We start from the raw sequence: 19,219 nt of genomic DNA on the forward strand, positions 1-19,219 counted from the left end.
CAGTTAGAACTGGACATGGAAAAACAGACTGGTTCCAAATAGGGAAAGGAGTACGTCAAGGCTCTGTATTGTCACCCTGCTTATTTAACGTCTATGCAGAGTACATCATGAGAAACGCTGGACTGGAAGAAACACAAGCTGGAATCAAGATTGCCGGGAGAAATATCAATAACCTCAGATATGCAGGTAACACCACCCTTATGGCAGAGAGTGAAGAGGAACCCAAAAGCCTCTTGATGAAAGTGAAAGAGGAGAGTGAAAAAGTTGGCTTAAAGCTCAACATTCAGAAAATGAAGATCATGACAGACGGGGAAACAGTGGAAACAATTTCAGACTTTGTTTTTTTGGGCTCCAAAATCACTGCAGATGGTGATTGCAGCCATGAAATTAAAAGATGCTTACTCCTTGGAAGAAAAGTTATGAGCAACCTAGATAGTATATTCAAAAGCAGAGACATTACTTTGCCGACTAAGGTCCGTCTAGTCAAGGCTATGGTTTTTCCTTTGGTCATGTATGGATGTGAGAGTTGGACTGTGAAGAAGGCTGAGCGCCGAAGAATTGATGGTTTTGAAGTGTGGTGTTGGAGAAGACTCTTGAGAGTCCCTTGGACTGCAAGGAGATCCAACCAGTCCATTCTGAAGGAGATCAGCCCTGGGATTTCTTTGGAAGGAATGATGCTAAAGCTGAAGCTCCAGTACTTTGGCCACCTCATGCGAAGAGCTGACTCATTGGAAAAGACTTTGATGCTGGGAGGGATTGAGGGCAGGAGAAGAAGGGGACGACCGAGGATGAGATGGCTGGATGGCATCACTGACTCGATGGACGCGAGTCTGAGTGAACTCTGGGAGTTGGTGATGGACAGGGAGGCCTGGCATGCTGCAATTCATGGGGTCGCAAAGAGTCAGACACGACTGAGCGACTGAACTGAACTGAACTGTGGGACGTTTGTTTTTATTTTTCTGGTAAATGCTTAAGTGTATGAGTCATATGATCAAGTGTATGTTTAATTTCATAAGAAATTGCTAAGTGAAGTGGTTTTTTACATTTCCTCCAGCAGTGTATTGGAGAAGGAAATGGCAACCCGCTCCAGTATTCTTGCCTGGGAAATCCTGTGAACAGAGGAACCTGGTGGGCTGCAGTCCATGGGATCGCAAAAGAATCCAGCATAACGGAGCGACTAAGCAACAGTTTATTTTGAACACCAGTTGTTTGTCAGATACTTACTTTACATCTATTTTCTCCCAATCTGTAGCTTGTCTTTTCATCTTTTAAATGGTGTCATTTTGAAAAGACATTTTTAATTTTGATGAAGTCCAAATTATCAGTGTTTCTCTTATTGTTTATGTTTTCCATTTCCTAAGAAAGTATTTGCCTACTCCAAAGTCATTGTGAAGTCTACTAATAAACCCATCAGAGGCATTCTTTATTTCTGTTATAAGTGATTTTTATCTCTAGCATTTCTTTTTGGTTCTTTCTTAGTATTTATACATCTCTGTTCATGTTGTCCAGCTGTTCATGCATGCTGTCTGCTTTATCCATTACAGCCTTCTGAGCCACCAGGGAAGCCCATATTACTCATAGTTGTTTTAAGTTCCTAGTCTGGTAATTCCAACATCTCTGCCATTTCTGATTGTGATGTTTGCTTTGTGACTTCAAATTGTGTTTTTTGCCTTTTGTAGACCTTGTAATTTTTACTTGTTAATCGGACATGATGTATCAGGTGAAAGGACCTGCTGTAAATGTGGGCGTCAAGTGTAGGAGGAGGGGAGCGTTATATATCCTATGATTAGGTGTCAGTCTTCTAGTGAGCCTGTGCCTCTGGATTGTGACTTTCTCGAGTGTTTCTCATTTTTTCTCTCCTCTCTTTAGGTGGCACAGGATAGCTGGAATGTGCTGGGTGTGGCTGTTTCCCTGCTCAGCCCTGTTAGCTGCTGGTTATGCCCAAGCAGGCTAGGTTCTCGTTTCTCCTAAGGGTAAGCCTTGTTAAGAATAGAGTACTTAGGGACCTCCCTGGTGGGGCAGTGGATAAGAATTCTCCTGCCAAAGCATGGGACTCGGGTTCAGTCCCTGGTCTGAGAACATTCCACATGCTGTGTGGAACAGCTCAGCCTGTGAGCCACACTGCTGAAGCCCACACGCCCTGGAGTCTATGCTCCAGAAGAGAGGAGCCAAGGATGGACTGCTGAGTGTGTTCCACAGTGGTTCCAGTTCTCACCACTTGCTGGAAGGATGAGGGAGTTTTTCTGTGATATTTACTGGGGTAACCTGGTCCCGTTCTTGAAAGCATTGTGGGTCCTTGCTTTTGACTGGGTTCCTCTGGAGTCTTTAACTCTCAAGAGTTGTCCACGCTGAGCCTCCAGCAACTCATTGATTACAGTTCAGATTTTCCTGCCACAACATTGGTTACTGAGGTGGTTCCCACTGGTTTTTGTTCTAGTAAGCCATGACTCTTTGCATTTGCCTCTGTCCAGTTTTGGGAGTAACAGTGTGCCCTGTGTCCTCCCCTCTTTTATGAATCCCAGAAGACTTGTTGATTTTTTAGTGTGTTCAGTGTATGTGTTAGAATGAGATGGTGATTTCCAAGCTCCTTACGTGCAGAAATGAAAGCAGAAGTCCCCACCCCAAGATAACTGCTGTTCTGCCTGCCGTCATCATGCCTTACTGGTTTTCTTCTTGAATCGAATCATATAGTAGATACTCGTTGGGTCTGGCTTTGTTGGCTCGAGACGGTCTGTAAGAATTTTCTGGTTTTAATAACAGTAGTCCTGTTTCATCGCTACACTGCTGTAGTGTTCCGTTGTTTGATTACACTGCAGTTTCTTTCTCTGTTCTGCTGTTGATGGACATTGAGTTGTCTTTGGGTTTCAGCTGTCTAATGGGTAAAGCTGCTGTGAATAGTCTTGTACTTGTTTTATGATGGACAGATGCACCATATTTCACGGGTGTGTTTCCTAGGAGGAGAATTTCTGGGTTGTAGAATAGGCACATGTTTAATAGTATTGCCAGAAAGTTTTCAAAGTGATTTTACCAAATTTTACTTGCACCAGCAATGTATGAGAACCTACATACTTGCTAACACTTAATTTTGTCAGTCTTTCTGAATTTGGCCATTCTAATGGGTGTTAGTAGTATTCTGATCTGTGGTCTTAATCTGCATGACAGATTTAACTGAATGACAGGGCTGTCCCGGTGACTCAGATGGTTAGAGAATCCGCCTGACCCGGGTTCTTTTCCTGGTTCAGAAAGACCCCCTGGAGAAAGGAATTGCTACCCACTCCAGTCTTCTTGCATGGAGAATTCCATGGACAGAGGGGCCTGGTGGGCTATAGTCCACGGGGTCCCAAAGAGTCGGACACAGGTGACTTGTGGCTCTTTCCTAACACTGAGGTTGTATGTGTGCTGAAAGAGTCTAGTGCGTGCTTGCAGCAGTGGCTCTCACTGCATTTTGAAGGAAGCGTTCTGTGCCTCTGGGCACTCTGCTGTACCCTTTGGTGAGTGACATGTTTGGCTTTCTCATTGCCCAAGCCAACAGTTGGGTAGGGAGCAGGGAGAAGGCCTGGATTACCCTACACCTCTCCCTACTCTTGGTCCCCCACGATCTAGGCACTCTGTAAGGCTCTTACTTTACCTCCTGAAGAATTCTCAGAAAGGAGCTCATCTTTTTCTATTCCCACAGCCTTCATTTAGATCATTATTATTTCCTACTCACGCTGTAAAATGCTTCCTAAATGGTTTTTCTACTTCTAGCCATTCCTTCTTTCCCTTCAGCCTAACTTCCTATCAGGCTGTTCACTAAATAAATTGATCAGATTTTTCTACTTCTTTCTTCATATCTCTTTTAGAAGTTCACAGTTCTTGGTCTAGCATTTATAAAGTCCATCATGATAGTCTCCTACATACTTTGCTAGCCGCCTTGTCATTTTTATTTTTAAAACCTAATTTTGATAAAATTCTGTACAGAAAAATTAAACTCTTTACCCGGATTCACCATTGTTTTGTCCTATTTACTTTAACATTTTCTCTTTAAATACAGAGTTTCTTCTCTTTTAAAGAGAACAGAAGAAACCAGTTCTCATTTGAGAGTGTTTTGCAGGCGTTATGTACATTTGTTCCTAAGAACAAGGACTTTCTCTTATATAATCTTAGTACTTGTATCAAAATTAAGAAAACTATTAAGGAAATTGATACAGTACTATTATTTAATCCACAGTTGTTCCAGTAATACCCTTCGCAGCTATTTTCCCTGCTTCGTGATCCAGTCTATAACACATGTTGTATTTAGCTGTCTTTTGTCTTGTCTGCTTTTATCTGCAACAGTTCATCTACTTTTTCGTGAACTTAAGCTTTAGCAAGTATAGGAGCCAGGTTTTCTACTGTCTACCATCTGTTTCCATGATTTTTGGTCTTTATTATTTCCTTCCTGCATCTTACTTTTAGTTTAATTTGCTCGTTTTCTGTTTTCTTAAGGTGCAATCTTAGATTGTTGGTTTAAGATCTATTCAGATGTAAGCATTTAAAGCTATAGATTGCTTTCAGCGATGCTTCCTTAGGTGCATCCCGCAAATACTGCTGTGGTGCATTTTCATTTTCTTTCTTTTTTTTTCCCTCCCCCTCCCCTGCATTTTCATTTTCATTTAGTTAAAAAATATTTTCTTTCTCTTGTGATTTCTTTGTTTTCATATTAATGTTTTAGATATGTTGTTTAGTTTCCAAATTTGGGGGAGGTCCCTGCATATCTTGTGTGAGTTGATTGTAATTAAATTTCTCTGTGGTCATAGAACATTCTTTATATGGTTTCAGTCTTTTAAAATTTATTGAGTTATGTTTTATGGCCTAAAAGATGGTCTGTTTTGCTGAACACAGCATGTTCACATGAAAATAATATATATTCTGCCATTATTGTTTCCTATTCTATGAGTGGTTGATGGTGTTCAGATCTTCTGTGTTTATGCTGGTTTTCTTTGTCTAGTTCTGTCAGTTGCTATAAGAGTGATGGTAAAGTCTCCAACTGTGTGGAATTCTGTTTCTCCTTTTAATTCTGTCAATGTTTGTTTCATTTATTTTGAAGCTCTGTTATTGCAACCAACATAACACATTTTGATTGTTGTGTATTCCTAATGAATTGATCATTTTATCATTATGAAATATCAAGAGTGATACTACCCTGTTTATCTCTGGTAATACTTTAAAAAAAAACTATTTTATCAGATATTGTTAATAATAAAACTGTCCCAACTTTCTTACGCCTACTCTTTGTATGGTATATCTTTGTTCATCTATTTATTTTCAATCAGTAGTATTTATACCGTTGTCTTTAAAGTGCATCTCTTGTAGGGTCATTAAAAATATGTATGCACACACATATATTCAGGGGCTTCCCTGGTGGTCCAGCGATTAGAGCGCTATGCTTTCACTGCCAGCGGTCTGGGTTCAGTCTCGGTCAGGGAGCTAAGGTTCTGCAAGCCGCGTGACAGGGCTTGCGATAGTGGTCATAGTGCACATATTAAACCTGTCATATTTCACTTACAATTAATAACGTACTGCTTTTCTCTTAAAACAGAAATTTCGTAACCTTTTAGGTCTATAGTTCCCTTTTGTTGGTCAATCCTTAAGTCGCGTGACCCCATGGACTGCAGCACGCCAGGCTTCCCTGTCCCTCACCGTCTCCCAAAGTTTGCCCCAGTTCATTTCCATTGAGTCGGTGATGCCATCCAACCTTCTCATCCTCTGTCACCCTCTTCTCCTTCTGCCTTCAGTCTTCCCCAGCATCAGGGTCTTTTCCAGTGAGGCAGTATTTCCCTGACCTCCCTTCTTGTTCTTTGATATATGTTACATCTGGGTACATTGTAAACCACAGAAATGATGTTATCAACATTTGCTTTAAGCAGTTATATGGTTTATAAAGAAATTGAGATGAATTGGTAAAAACAAAATGGTTTTTGTGTTTACCCAGGTAATTACCATTTCATTTCTTTCTCATTCTTTGCTGAACATTCATTTTTTTTCTGTCTGGTTTTATTTCCCTTCAGCAGGAGAATTTCGTTTAGCATTTTGTATAGTTCCGGTCTGCTGGGGATGAATTCTCTTAGTTTTACTTGAAAATACCCTTAGTACCCTCTGTAATTCCTAATATTTTCCCTGGATATAGAGTTCTAGGTGGACAGCGTTCTTTTTACCAGTGTTCTCCTCTCTTCTGGCCTTTACAGTTTTGATGAGAAATCAGCCGTTTGTTGGAATTTTGTTTCCGATAGTAATGTTTTTTTCCTCTTGCTGCTTCTGAGCTCACCTCTTTATCTTTAAATAGTTTGACTGTGATGTACTTTGTGTTTATTCTGCATGTTGTTCATTAAATATCTTGCACCTAAATTTTTGTCTTTCATCAGATTTGGAAAAAATTGGGCCATTAGTTCTCCAAATACTTTTTCTGAACCCCTTTCTTCTAGCATTTTACTTCCACATAAGTTGGAATATTTAATAGTGTCTTATGGTTCCATGAAGCTTTTCGTTTAGTCTTTGTTTTTGCTCTGCTCTCTACCTTGGATAATTAATAATTATTTAGTTTTACTTACTGTTTTGTATGTCATCTTCTTTTGGCTAGGTCCATCTAGTGATTTTTTTCCTTTGAAAAATTGTGGTTTTCAATTCTATAATAGAATCCATTTGCTTCATTTTTACTGTGCTGAGAGAATTCCTGTTTTTTTTTCTTTTTTTTTTAATTTGTTTATTTGGTTGGTTCGAGTCTTAGTTGCAGCACACAGGATCTTCCTTTGTGGCACACGGACTCTAGTTGTGACATGGGTTTAGTTGTTCCACAGCATGTGGGGTCTTAGTTCCCCAGCCAGGGATCGAACCTGTGAGCCTCTGCATTGCAAGGCAGATTCTTAACCCCTGGACCACCAGAGAAGTCCCCTGTTTTTTTTTTCACTGAGATTTTTGATTCACTGAAAATGTTTCACTTATTTGCAGGTACTGTAGCTTCATTTGAATCTGTATCAGTTCCAGTCTCTGCTTCATATCAGAGCCAGACTAAATTATTTTTCTTTTCTCCTGGGAATCTTGTGTCACTTTCTTGGTTCGTTATATATCTGGGAATTTGGGGTTGTATCCTGAACATTTTGAACATTGAGATGCGAAGATTGGAGATGGTCTTACTCTTTTCCAGTGAGAATTACTTCCTTTGTTTTGATTGCTAATTTTCTTGGCTGGGCTTGCATTACAAACTCAGTTTCTTGTCTGTGCAGGTACATTGAGGGGTTAGAGATCCCCTTTCTGGACCTTTCTTTTTCAGTATTACCCCCTTCCTTTTACTTTTGTCAGCTTAACCTTTCCCCAACTGAAAAGACTAGTTTTCCACTGGATGCCCTGACAGCTACTGGGTGCACAGCATGGACAGGATTTAGTTTTTGTCTACAAGCCAAAGAGATGGAAACTGCCTCGCATAGCTCCCTGTCTCCCCTTCTCCAAGCAAGCATGCACTCTCCACTAGCTTCTCTTTGCTCTCCAGTGCCTTCAAATAATTGCTTTTTAAATTGTGTTCAGCTTTTGCAGTTGTTTTCTGTGCAGGGTTGGGGGGGTTTAGTATAGTTCCAGAAACAAAAACCTGCCTTCTTTTTTACCTGTTCTTGGAAGCCGCCTGTTGTGGTTTTTCCTCCTACCCTGCTTGCCGTCCCTTCTGAGTTTCCTTTGCTGGTTCCTCCCATGTCCAGATATTGACGTGTCCTAGAGCTCCGTCTGCACAGCTCTCCTATCTGCATTGACTTTCTAGGTCAAAAGCCAAGCCAGATCCGCGCATGTGCTCACTCACTCAGCTGTGTCTGACTCTCTGTGACCATATGGACTGCAGCCCGCCAGCTTCCTCTGTCCGTGGGATTCTCCAGGCAAGAACGCTGGAGCGGGTTGCCGTTCCTCCTTCAAGGGATCTTCCCAACCCAGGGATCAAACCCATGTCTCCTGTGACTCCTGCGTGATTCTTTACCACTGAGCCAGTCCCGAATCCATGGCTAGTTATTTACATATTTTCTTTGGCTGCTTTGGTCTACAGCATCAGAGTTGACAGCAAAGTTGAGTAGCTGTGTAGGCTCACAAAAGCCTATAGTGTTTGCCATTTGCTCCTTTATAGAAAATGCTCTCTGACCCCTGATCTAGGTAATCTTACGTAGTCCAGGAATTTAAATGCCGTCTACAACACCAGTGACTTATAAATTTCTTATCCCCAGCTTCAAGCTTTCTTTTGGACTTCAAGCGCATACACCCAAAAGCCTAGTACCCTTACCTATACAAACCTTAATATATCCTGATCTAAACTCTAGCTGTTTTTTCTACCTTGTGCTCCACCCTGAGTCTTGCCTAGTTCTATTAACAGCAGTTCCACTTTAACAGCTGCTCAGGCCAGAAACCTTTGTAGTTGTCCTTGACCTCTCTTTTTCCCATCTCTCACATCTGTCTGTAAGGAATTCCAGTTTGTTCTACCTTCAGGATATGTCTAGAGTCTAACCACCTCTTACCTCCTCAGCCACTGTCACCCTACTCCAAGCTACCATTATCTCTTGCCTAGATTATCCCATAAAATTACTCTCCCTCTTCTCCTTGTGCTCACTTATAGTTTAGTGCACCGCAGCAGGAAAAGAGTGGTCCTTAAATGTAAGTCAGATCATTTCACTCTAAAGTTCAGAACCCTCCGGTGGTTTCTCATTTCACTAGGAATAAATCTGGAAGTCTCGCCAGGGTCTTTAGCACCTCGCGTGGTCCTGCTGCCTCTCACATGTTCCTGCTGCCTCTCCTGTGTTCCTGCTGCCTCTCACGTGTTCCTGCCACCTCTCACGTGGTCCTGCCGCCTCTCACGTGGTCCTGCCGCCTCTCACGTGGTCCTGCTGCCTCTCACGTGGTCCTGCCGCCTCTCACGTGGTCCTGCTGCCTCTCACGTGTCCCTGCCGCCTCTCCTGTGTTCCTGCCGCCTCTCACGTGGTCCTGCCGCCTCTCACGTGTTCCTGCCGCCTCTCACGTGGTCCTGCCGCCTCTCACGTGTTCCTGCCGCCTCTCACGTGTCCCTGCCGCCTCTCACGTGTTCCTGCCGCCTCTCACGTGTTCCTGCCGCCTCTCACGTGTTCCTGCCGCCTCTCACGTGTCCCTGCCGCCTCTCACGTGTCCCTGCTGCCTCTCACGTGGTCCTGCCGCCTCTCACGTGTCCCTGCTGCCTCTCCTGTGTTCCTGCCGCCTCTCACATGGTCCTGCTGCCTCTCACATGTTCCTGCTGCCTCTCACGTGGTCCTGCTGCCTCTCCTGTGTTCCTGCTGCCTCTCACATAGTCCTGCCGCCTCTCACGTGTTCCTGCTGCCTCTCACGTGTCCCTGCTGCCTCTCCTGTGTTCCTGCTGCCTCTCACGTGGTCCTGCCGCCTCTCACGTGTTCCTGCCGCCTCTCACGTGGTCCTGCCGCCTCTCACGTGTCCCTGCCGCCTCTCACGTGTCCCTGCCGCCTCTCACGTGTTCCTGCCGCCTCTCACGTGTTCCTGCCGCCTCTCACGTGTTCCTGCCGCCTCTCACGTGTCCCTGCCGCCTCTCACGTGTCCCTGCTGCCTCTCACGTGGTCCTGCCGCCTCTCACGTGTCCCTGCTGCCTCTCCTGTGTTCCTGCCGCCTCTCACATGGTCCTGCTGCCTCTCACATGTTCCTGCTGCCTCTCACGTGGTCCTGCTGCCTCTCCTGTGTTCCTGCTGCCTCTCACATAGTCCTGCCGCCTCTCACGTGTTCCTGCTGCCTCTCACGTGTCCCTGCTGCTGCCTCTCACGTGGTCCTGCCGCCTCTCACGTGTTCCTGCCGCCTCTCACGTGGTCCTGCCGCCTCTCACGTGTCCCTGCCGCCTCTCACGTGTCCCTGCCGCCTCTCACGTGTTCCTGCCGCCTCTCACGTGTTCCTGCCGCCTCTCACGTGTCCCTGCTGCCTCTCACGTGTCCCTGCTGCCTCTCCTGTGTTCCTGCCGCCTCTCACGTGGTCCTGCCGCCTCTCACGTGTTCCTGCCGCCTCTCACGTGTTCCTGCCGCCTCTCACGTGTCCCTGCCGCCTCTCACGTGTCCCTGCCGCCTCTCACGTGTCCCTGCCGCCTCTCACGTGTTCCTGCCGCCTCTCACGTGTCCCTGCTGCCTCTCCTGTGTTCCTGCTGCCTCTCACGTGGTCCTGCCGCCTCTCACGTGGTCCTGCCGCCTCTCACGTGTTCCTGCCGCCTCTCACGTGTTCCTGCCGCCTCTCCTGTGTTACTGCCGCCTCTCACGTGTCCCTGCCGCCTCTCACGTGTCCCTGCCGCCTCTCCTGTGTTCCTGCTGCCTCTCACGTGGTCCTGCCGCCTCTCACGTGTTCCTGCTGCCTCTCCTGTGTTCCTGCTGCCTCTCACGTGTTCCTGCCGCCTCTCACGTGTTCCTGCTGCCTCTCACGTGTCCTTGCTGCCTCTCACGTGTCCCTGCTGCCTCTCACATGGTCCTGCCGCCTCTCACGTGTCCCTGCCGCCTCTCACGTGGTCCTGCCGCCTCTCACGTGGTCCTGCCGCCTCTCACGTGTTCCTGCCGCCTCTCACGTGTCCCTGCCGCCTCTCACGTGTTCCTGCCGCCTCTCCTGTGTTCCTGCTGCCTCTCACGTGTCCCTGCTGCCTCTCACGTGTTCCTGCCGCCTCTCACGTGTTCCTGCTGCCTCTCACGTGTCCTTGCTGCCTCTCCTGTGTTCCTGCTGCCTCTCCTGTGTTCCTGCTGCCTCTCACGTGTCCTTGCTGCCTCTCCTGTGTTCCTGCTGCCTCTCACGTGTCCTTGCTGCCTCTCATGTGTTCCTGTTGCCTCTCACGTGTTCCTGCTGCCTCTCACGTGTTCCTGCTGCCTCTCCTGTGTTCCTGCTGCCTCTCCTGTGTTCCTGCTGCCTCTCACGTGTCCTTGCTGCCTCTCACGTGTCCTTGCTGCCGCTCACGTGTTCCTGCTGCCTCTCACGTGTTCCTGCTGCCTCTCACGTGTTCCTGCTGCCTCTCACGTGTTCCTGCTGCCTCTCCTGTGTTCTTGCTGCCTCTCACGTGTTCCTGCTGCCTCTCACGTCTCCTTGCTGCCTCTCACGTGTTCCTGCTGCCTCTCACGTGTCCTTGCTGCCTCTCCTGTGTTCCTGCTGCCTCTCACGTGTTCCTGCTGCCTCTCCTGTGTTCCTGCTGCCTCTCACGTGTCCTTGCTGCCTCTCCTGTGTTCCTGCTCCCTCTCATGTGTCCTTGCTGCCTCTCACGTGTTCCTGCTGCCTCTCACGTGTTCCTGCTGCCTCTCACGTGTTCCTGCTGCCTCTCACGTGGTGGTCCTGCTGCCTCTCACGTGTTCCTGCTGCCTCGCTGACGTTTCTCTCTGTTCTCCCCGGCCGCAAACTGCCTCCTGCTCCTGGAGAAGCTGGGCCTGTTCCCACCTCCCGTCTTTGTGTTTACTCTTTCCTCTGCCTGGGGCTCTGTACTCCCTCACTTTACTCGTGTTTTACAGAAATATGATGCCTCTTTTAAGTTTTTCCCTGACCACCTTGTTTAAAACAGCGCATTCACGAACAAATGTGTTTATATACATGCCTATTAGCATTTAGGGCTGCATAATATGTGTATTTATTTGTTTGTTTTCCCCAACTAGGATATAAGCTCTTTGAGGGCAGGAAGTTTTCTCTGTTTGGTTCACCACTCTGTCTGGAGTATCTGACATCCTGCCCAGCACATCAGAGAGCTCAATAAATCAGTTGAATCCATGAATGTGTGAGTGAACAATCGCCATTCTGGCTAAACTGCTTTACTTGGGTTTCTGGAATATACTAGATTCTATCCTGCTCCTGTATTCTTTCTATTTAGAATCTCTCCTTTACTGTGTCCCCATCTGTCATCCTACAAGGTTCAGCTAAAGTATCCACCCCTGATTAAGGTTTCCCTCTGAGTGCTTACCGTATTAAGTGCTCCCTCAGGTGCTCACGACACTGCATTGTAACTGCTTTTTGCCAGCACTTCTAGTTCTTAGAAGCCAAGATCTGATTTCTGTTTCTGTTTTATCCCATGCATGTTGCATAGAAGATAGCAAGTGCCTGTTGAATCTAGCTGATGTTAGGAGGGAGAAAGCAAGAGCATATCTTATGATTTTTGGAAGAGTGATAATTATGTAGATAACAAACCTTAGTCTTTCTGGTTGGATTAGAGATCAAGCATCTAGTTAGTATCTGTGGTGGTTTAGTCACTCAGTCGTGTCCAACTCTTAAAACCCCACGGACTATATAGCCTGCCAGGCTCCTCTGTCCATGGGATTCTCCAGACAAGAATACTGGAGTGGATTGCCATTTCCTTCTCCAGGGGATCTTCCCCACCCAGGGATCAAACCCAGGTCTCCTGCATTGCAGGCAGATTCTTTACCAACTGAGCTATGAGGTTAGTATCTGTGTATCTCTTATTTGCAAGAAGTAGAAACTTAACTCCAGTAGCCTCAGGTAATCTGGATATATTGTAAGGATGCAGTGGCAGTGAAGAAAATAGGGCTCTCAAAAGTATCCAAGATGATGAGACCCCTCCATGGAAAAGGGAAAGCCTCTTTAACAAATGGTGCCGGGAAAACTGTATATCAACATGCAGGCTGGACCCTATCTTATACCATACACAAAATCAGCCCCAAAATGTATCAAGAGACCTAAGTGTAAGGCCTGTAACTGTAAAACTCAGAGGAAGTGCTTTTGATAGTAGTTTTGGCAGAGATTTCCTGAACATGACATCGAGCACTAGCAACAAAAGCAAAAATGGACAAATTGAACTACATCTAAACTAAAACCTTCTTATACATCAAATAGTTATCATACATCAAAATGTTTATCGCAGCCAACAGAGTAAAAAGGTAGCCTACAGAATTGAGAGAAAATATTTACAAATTATACATCTTTTGAGGTTAATAGCCAGAATATGTAGAAAAGTCCTAGAAGTCAAGAAGTAAAACACAAAGAACCCAATTAAAATATGGACTAAAGACTTGAATAGACATTTCTTCAAAGATGATACATAAATCGCCAACAAACATATGAAAAAGTGTTCAACATCACTAATCATTCAGTTCCGTCGCTCAGTCATTTCTGACTCTGCGACCCCATGAACCGCAGCACGCCAGGCCTCCCTGTCCATCACCAACTCCCAGAGTCTACCCAAACCCACGTGCATTGAGTTGGTGATGCCATCCAACCATCTCATCCTCTGTCGTCCCCTTCTCCTCCTGCCCTCAATCTTTCCCAGCATCAGGGTCTTTTCCAATGAGTCAACTCTTTGCATGAGGTGGCCAAAGTATTGGAGTTGCAGCTTCAAAATCAGGCCTACCAATGAACACCCAGGGCTGATCTCCTTTAGGATGGACTGATTGGATCTCCTTGCAGTCCAAGGGACTCTCAAGAGTCTTCTCCAACACCACAGTTCAAGAGCATCAGTTCTTCAGTCCTCAGCTTTCTTTATAGTCAACTCTCACATCCATACATGACCACTGGAAAAACCATAGCCTTGACTAGATGGACCTTTGTTGGCAAAGCAATGTCTCTGCTTTTGAATATGCTGTCTAGGTTGGTCATAACTTTCCTTCCAAGGAGTAAGCGTCTTTTAATTTCATGGCTGCAGTCACCATCTGCAGTGATTTTGAAGCCCAGAAAAATAAAGTCAGTCACTGCTTCCACCGTCTCCCCATCTATTCGCCATGAAGTGATGCAACCGGATGCCATGATCTTTGTTTTCTGAATGTTGAGCTTTAAGCCAACTTTTTCACTCTGCTCTTTCACTTTCATCAAGAGGCTCTTTAAGTTCTTCACTTTCTGCCGTAAGGGTGTCATCTGCATATCTGAGGTTATTATTTCGCCTGGCAATCTTGAGTCCAGCTTGTGCTTCCTCCAGCCTAGCGTTTCTCATGATGTACTCTGCATAGAAGTTAAATAAGCAGGGTGACAATATACAGCCTTGATATATTCCTTTTCCTATTTGGAACCAGTCTGTTGTTCCATGTCCACTAATCATTCGGGAACTGCAAATCAGAACCACAATGAGATATCTCCTCACAGGAGATATCTCCCCTCCTGTGAGGAGATATCTCATTGTTAGGATGGTTACTATTTTAAGATTGTAAATAACAGTTATTGGTGAGGATATGAAGAAACTAGAGCCTTTATGCACTATTGGTAGGAATATAAAATGGTGAAACCATTAATGGAAAATAGTGTAGTGTTTCCTAAAAACATTAAAAATAAACTTGTTACCAGAAGAGTTTGGGGTCTGGCTGCTTGCCACTGAAAAGCCAATAAACAGCCTAGGTTGGTGAAAAGGAAAGTTTGCTTTAATTCAGATGCTGGCAACTGGCTGGGAGGATGGACATCTGTCCAAAGGCTGACTCCCCCCTACTGGCAATCAGTGGGGCAAGAGCTTTTGTAGACAGAAGTGAGGGGAGGGGGACTACATGCAGAAAGAGCGCAGTCACCTCTGGCACTCAGCTTCAAATTGGCCATCAGCGGTCTGACCAGTGTCATCTTGATTGTTTTAGGCACAGTTAATCTTCAGTTCCGAGGTCCATTTGTTCTCATTTCTTTGAGGCCAATTCTCAGAATTGTGGCAGCTTACGTCATGCGTACAGTCTGGTCATCATATAGCTAGCTTCTTTCACCTGGGATTTCAGTATCTATAAGACAGCTCACACAGTATGGCTCAGGATATCATCGATAGTCCTTGAGAAGGAACAAAGAGTCCTTGACTATGCTTAATGATCACATTATTTTTATTTTTCTCCTTTGACTGTTTTCCTTTGTTTCTGTATTTCTCGTTTCTCTGATTAAGCTTATTCTTCAACTAAAGTTTTCCATAGACAAAAGGCAGGCAAAGGACATGGGACAGAGGGGCAAGGACCATAGGGTCTTGCTGTGTTTCTGAATTACCGTGTGGTCTAGCAGTCCCACTTTGGGGTGTGTTTCCGAAAGAATTGAAAGCGAGATCTTGAAGAGATACATCCACACCCATGTTCATACAGCAATAGCAGCACTATTCCTAATAGCCAAGAAATGGAAGCAACCTAAACGTCCATCGGTGAACTGAATAAATGTGGTATATACATGCAGTGGACATCAACTTAAGCAAACTCTGGGAGATAAATAGTGGAGGACAGGGAAGCCTGGCGTGCTGCAGTCCATGGGCTTGCAAAGAGACAAATATGACTTAGCAACTTAACAACAGTATATGCAGCCGATTATTATTCAGCCTTAAAAAGAAGGGTAACTGACACATGTCCAATATGGATGAATCTTGAGGACATCATGTAAAGAAGGAAGCCAGTCACAAAAAGTCAAATACTATATGACTGCCTTGATGTGAGGTATCTAGAGCAATCAAGCTCATAGAAAGTAGAATGATGCTCACCAAGGGCTGTAGGGGAGCTGGAGGACGATGGAAATGGAGTCATTGTTTAATGGGTACAAAGTTTCAGTTCTGCAGCATGGAAAAATTCTGGAGATTGATTACGCAGCAGTGTAAATACATGTAACCCTGCTGAACTCTACATTTAGAAATGGTTAAAAGGGTAAATTTGTATGATATGTGTTTTTTTACCACAATAAAAAAATATAAAAGCAAGGTTTATTATGATTATAAGGTCGTAATTTGGAAAGAAAAGCTCTAGACACAGATAACACTTTGTCAGCAGACTTGTGAAAGTTTGCTGACACTTGTCAGGTAGAGCTTGTGAATCTTCAAGCTGTGACTTCTCATCAGCATGACTCTGCTCTTTGCTCTTACAGCGCTTTCATTTGTCTTCCCAGTACCCTAGTTAGTTGGCTCACTCGGTATCCCCAGTTCAGACCTTCAGGAAGAGTTTGATTGCCTCTGGAAATTCCTCTTTTCTGTATTGGCAGTAACTTTCTAACCAGGCCCTGTTGTCACACCTGTGAATTGCAAGGCCTTGTGCCAAGGATTCTTCTTTGGCTCAATCAGTGGCCACCTCTTAACTGGGGACTCTGAAAGAGACAGTTTCTCTTATTAGAGATCAGTGAACATCCGTAAATACATGCGTTCAGTTCAGTCAGTCCATCGTGTCTGACTCTTTGCAACCCCATGGACTGCAGCACGCCAGCCTTCATACATGCATAAAGGTAGCCAGATATAATTTAAATAAGACATTTCAAATCCTTTTAAAGTAGATACTACTTTAGGATAATCGTAAGGAAGATACAGTGGATGCTATGATGAGGGACTCAGTTACCTGCTTTAGGACCAGGGCCCTCCTTCCAGGACTGGTGCCTGCTGAGGGCTCATAGCTGAGTCTCTCTAGGAATTGCCTCTGTGAAAGAGAGCTGCGTTGTCCACAGTTACACCCCTATCTAGCGGATAGCTTGCATCTAACAATCGGGTATGGATGTGGGAGCTCAAAGGCCTGGTCCCGTTGCCTTGATTTGGAACAGCTTAAAGAGCCTCGGCTTGAGCGCTCTGTAGGCTGGGCCGAGCCTCGTGGCATGGCAGCACTGCAGCTCTGGGGGCCTTCCTGCCCTCACTCACGCTCAGGGAGGGCTCTGCAGTAAGCCTCATGCGCTCAGAGGCCTCCCCAGAGTCCAGTCCAAAGCAGAGGAATGTTTTGTTTTCCTGCCTTTGACTTTTTGAAATCTTCTCTCTAAAATTTCTTTTTTTCAATTTTCAAGGCTTACATGAGATGTTCAGTTTATTAATTCCATCACTAGTTTCAAGCCTGTGGTATGATAGACTCTGAAATATGGCATTTTTTTAAGCCAGTATTTTTTATAAGATATTTTAAGAATGCAAGAAAATAACTAAGTTTTCTGAGAAATATTTTAAGTGATATTAATAGGATTTGACATTATTTTGAAAGTTCTTTTTTCATTGGCTTAACCAATTAGGATTTCAGTTTGACATTTTAGTCTTTTATTAAAACTGTCACCAAGTAATTAAAGTACGCTGATTTTGAGGTACTTGATAATTCACTTTTTTTTTTTTTTTTTTGGTTTAGTTACTTCCCGCTAGTCTGTCTTCCCGCAGTGATATTCATAAGTAACGAGCATATGGCTCCAAGGTCCATGAGTGGGACAGAGGAGTGCGTGTGGAGCCTGAGTGTATAATGATCAGTCTAACACCTCCGTAACCGTGAAGCAGACTTTGGATGTAACTCACGTCCTTTTGACTCGGCAAGCGTTTGTTAAGAACCTCTTGCTTGTCGGCCCCTGGGCCAGTCTGATGGAACAGGGGTGGCTCTGATGTCTCTGCCCTCAGGGGCCTGACCTGGGGGAATGTATTGATTTGCTTAGATCTGTGTTCTGTTTTCCTGGGGATACAAAGATACAGAGATAGTCTAGTCAGCTTTGTGTCAGACATTAGAACATTATTACGTATTAATATAAAATTTGTCATGGTAAAGAAAGAGGTTTGTATAAGGAGTAGAAGTGTAATTAAGAGAGGATCTGTCGAAAGGAGAACATTTCTAGAGCGGCCAAGAGATAGGAATCTGGCCTAGGAAGACCCTACGATCTATGTAATCTATAGCTATTCCAGAAGTTTTAGAGGATCCTCAAGAAAAAGGGACAGATACTTAACTGTCCTAGGTGTTTACTGAAGAGTCCAGTCAGTCTCCCACACGAAATCAGCGGTTCTTTTCCCTAGAGCAGTGACTGCCTTACTTGTTTTTTATACTCTGTGGAATCTAGTCGAGTGCCTTGCGCATAACAAGTTTCACTAAGTGTTGGTTAAATTCGTTTGTGCTAGCATACTAAGTCGCTTCAGTTGTGTCTGACTCTTGTGACACTGTGGCCGGTAGCCCACCAGGCTCCTCTGTCGATGGGATTCTCCAGAGAAGAATACTGGAGTGGGTTGCCATCCCCTTCTCTAGGGGATCTTCCCGATCCAGGGATCGAACCATGTCTATTACCATTAGCGTTAGTGTTAGTCGCTCAGTCATGCCCGACTCTTTGCGACCCCATGGACCGCAGTCCACCAGGCCCCTCTGTCCATGAGACTTTCCAGGCAAGGATACTGGAGTGGGTTGCCATTTCCTTCTCCAGGGGATCTTCCCAACCCAGGGATCGATAGTGCCACCTTTTAAAATTTCTCTATACCAGTGCTTTTCAAAGTGTGGCCTGTAGATCCAAGAATCTTTCAGGGAGCCTGCAAGGTTAAAACTGTTTTCAGTAATGTGTGATAGTCACTCAGTCATGCCTGACACTTTGCAACCCCATGGACTATAGCCTGGCAGGCTCCTCTCTCCATGGAATTCTCTAGGCAAGAATAGAGGGATCTTCTCCAGGAGATCTTCCTGAGCCAGGGATCAAATTCAGGGGTCCCGCATTGCAGGCACACTCTTTATCCTCTGAGCTTCCAGGGAAGCCCATTTTCAGTAATATTATGACATTCTTTTCATTAAAAAAATTTTTGTGTCATTTGCCGCCAGGCATCTACAGTAAGGTACCTACAATAAGATCAAGAAATCTAAGTTGAATGCAGTTTTAAAAGCCAGATGTGTTTTTATTATATTGGTATCATGTTTATTATATAAGGATTAGGTAGGCTATAATGGTGGCTTTTATGTGCTATAAACACGAATATAGTCTTTTGAATATTTGCCTTTTGTGATTTGGTGTTACTTACGACTATCTCTTTCCTCATTTTTTTAGGAGTCTACCATGGCTCAAGAATCTCCAAAAAGTTCAGCAGCAGAAATCCCGGTGACTAGTAATGGCGAAGTTGACGACTCTCGTGAACACGGCTTTAACAGGGTAAGAACCCTTCTGTCTCTCAACACAGAGACTCGTGATAAGCCCTTAAGTGCTGAGATGAAAGTAACAGAGTCTATTCATAATATAGGAACGTGTTCTTAGATTGACTGTATTCTGGAATCTAATATTATTATGGAGGGATGACTAGGTGGGTCATGTTAGTAATTTGTCCAGAACAAGCTTCTGGCCAGTAAAGCATTTAGGCTTTGATGTTACTATCTGTAATTTTATTGTATAATCAGAGCAAGAGTGTCTCTAATGATTTTGGCATATAACTTTATTAAAAAAACTACTTTATTCTACTTGTGATAAAAAATATTAACTATAGGTTATTCTTTAAAACATTGGTCTCTTTTCTTAGTACATAATCCCTAAGTAGGTGCCTCTTCATTTTGCTGTTTACTTTCTAGAGTGACATATTTGACTCAGTGGAAAATGAAACTTGGGATCTGTTTAATTTCGATCTGCC

The 19,219-nt window shown here is 44.6% G+C and overlaps 1 protein-coding gene across 12 annotated transcripts in view; it reads left to right on the top strand.

Moving 5' to 3' along the window:
- ARFIP1 (ADP ribosylation factor interacting protein 1) overlaps window positions 1–19,219 on the top strand; it is a 141,242-nt gene that overhangs the window by 34,115 nt on the left and 87,908 nt on the right. For 10 of the 12 annotated variants that reach the window (XM_005691170.3, XM_018061607.1, XM_018061608.1 and 7 more), the window contains one exon: window positions 18,649–18,750. In XM_005691170.3, the coding sequence (XP_005691227.1) occupies window positions 18,658–18,750 (93 nt within the window). In that variant the 5' untranslated portion in view covers window positions 18,649–18,657. Of the gene's footprint in view, window positions 1–1,869; window positions 1,974–18,648; window positions 18,751–19,219 lie in introns of all 12 variants that reach the window. The other 2 variants (XM_013970488.2, XM_018061605.1) reach the window with 1 other exon arrangement.

Source organism: Capra hircus, chromosome 17 (genome assembly GCF_001704415.2).
Source record: "Capra hircus breed San Clemente chromosome 17, ASM170441v1, whole genome shotgun sequence".
NCBI lineage: Eukaryota > Metazoa > Chordata > Mammalia > Artiodactyla > Bovidae > Capra > Capra hircus.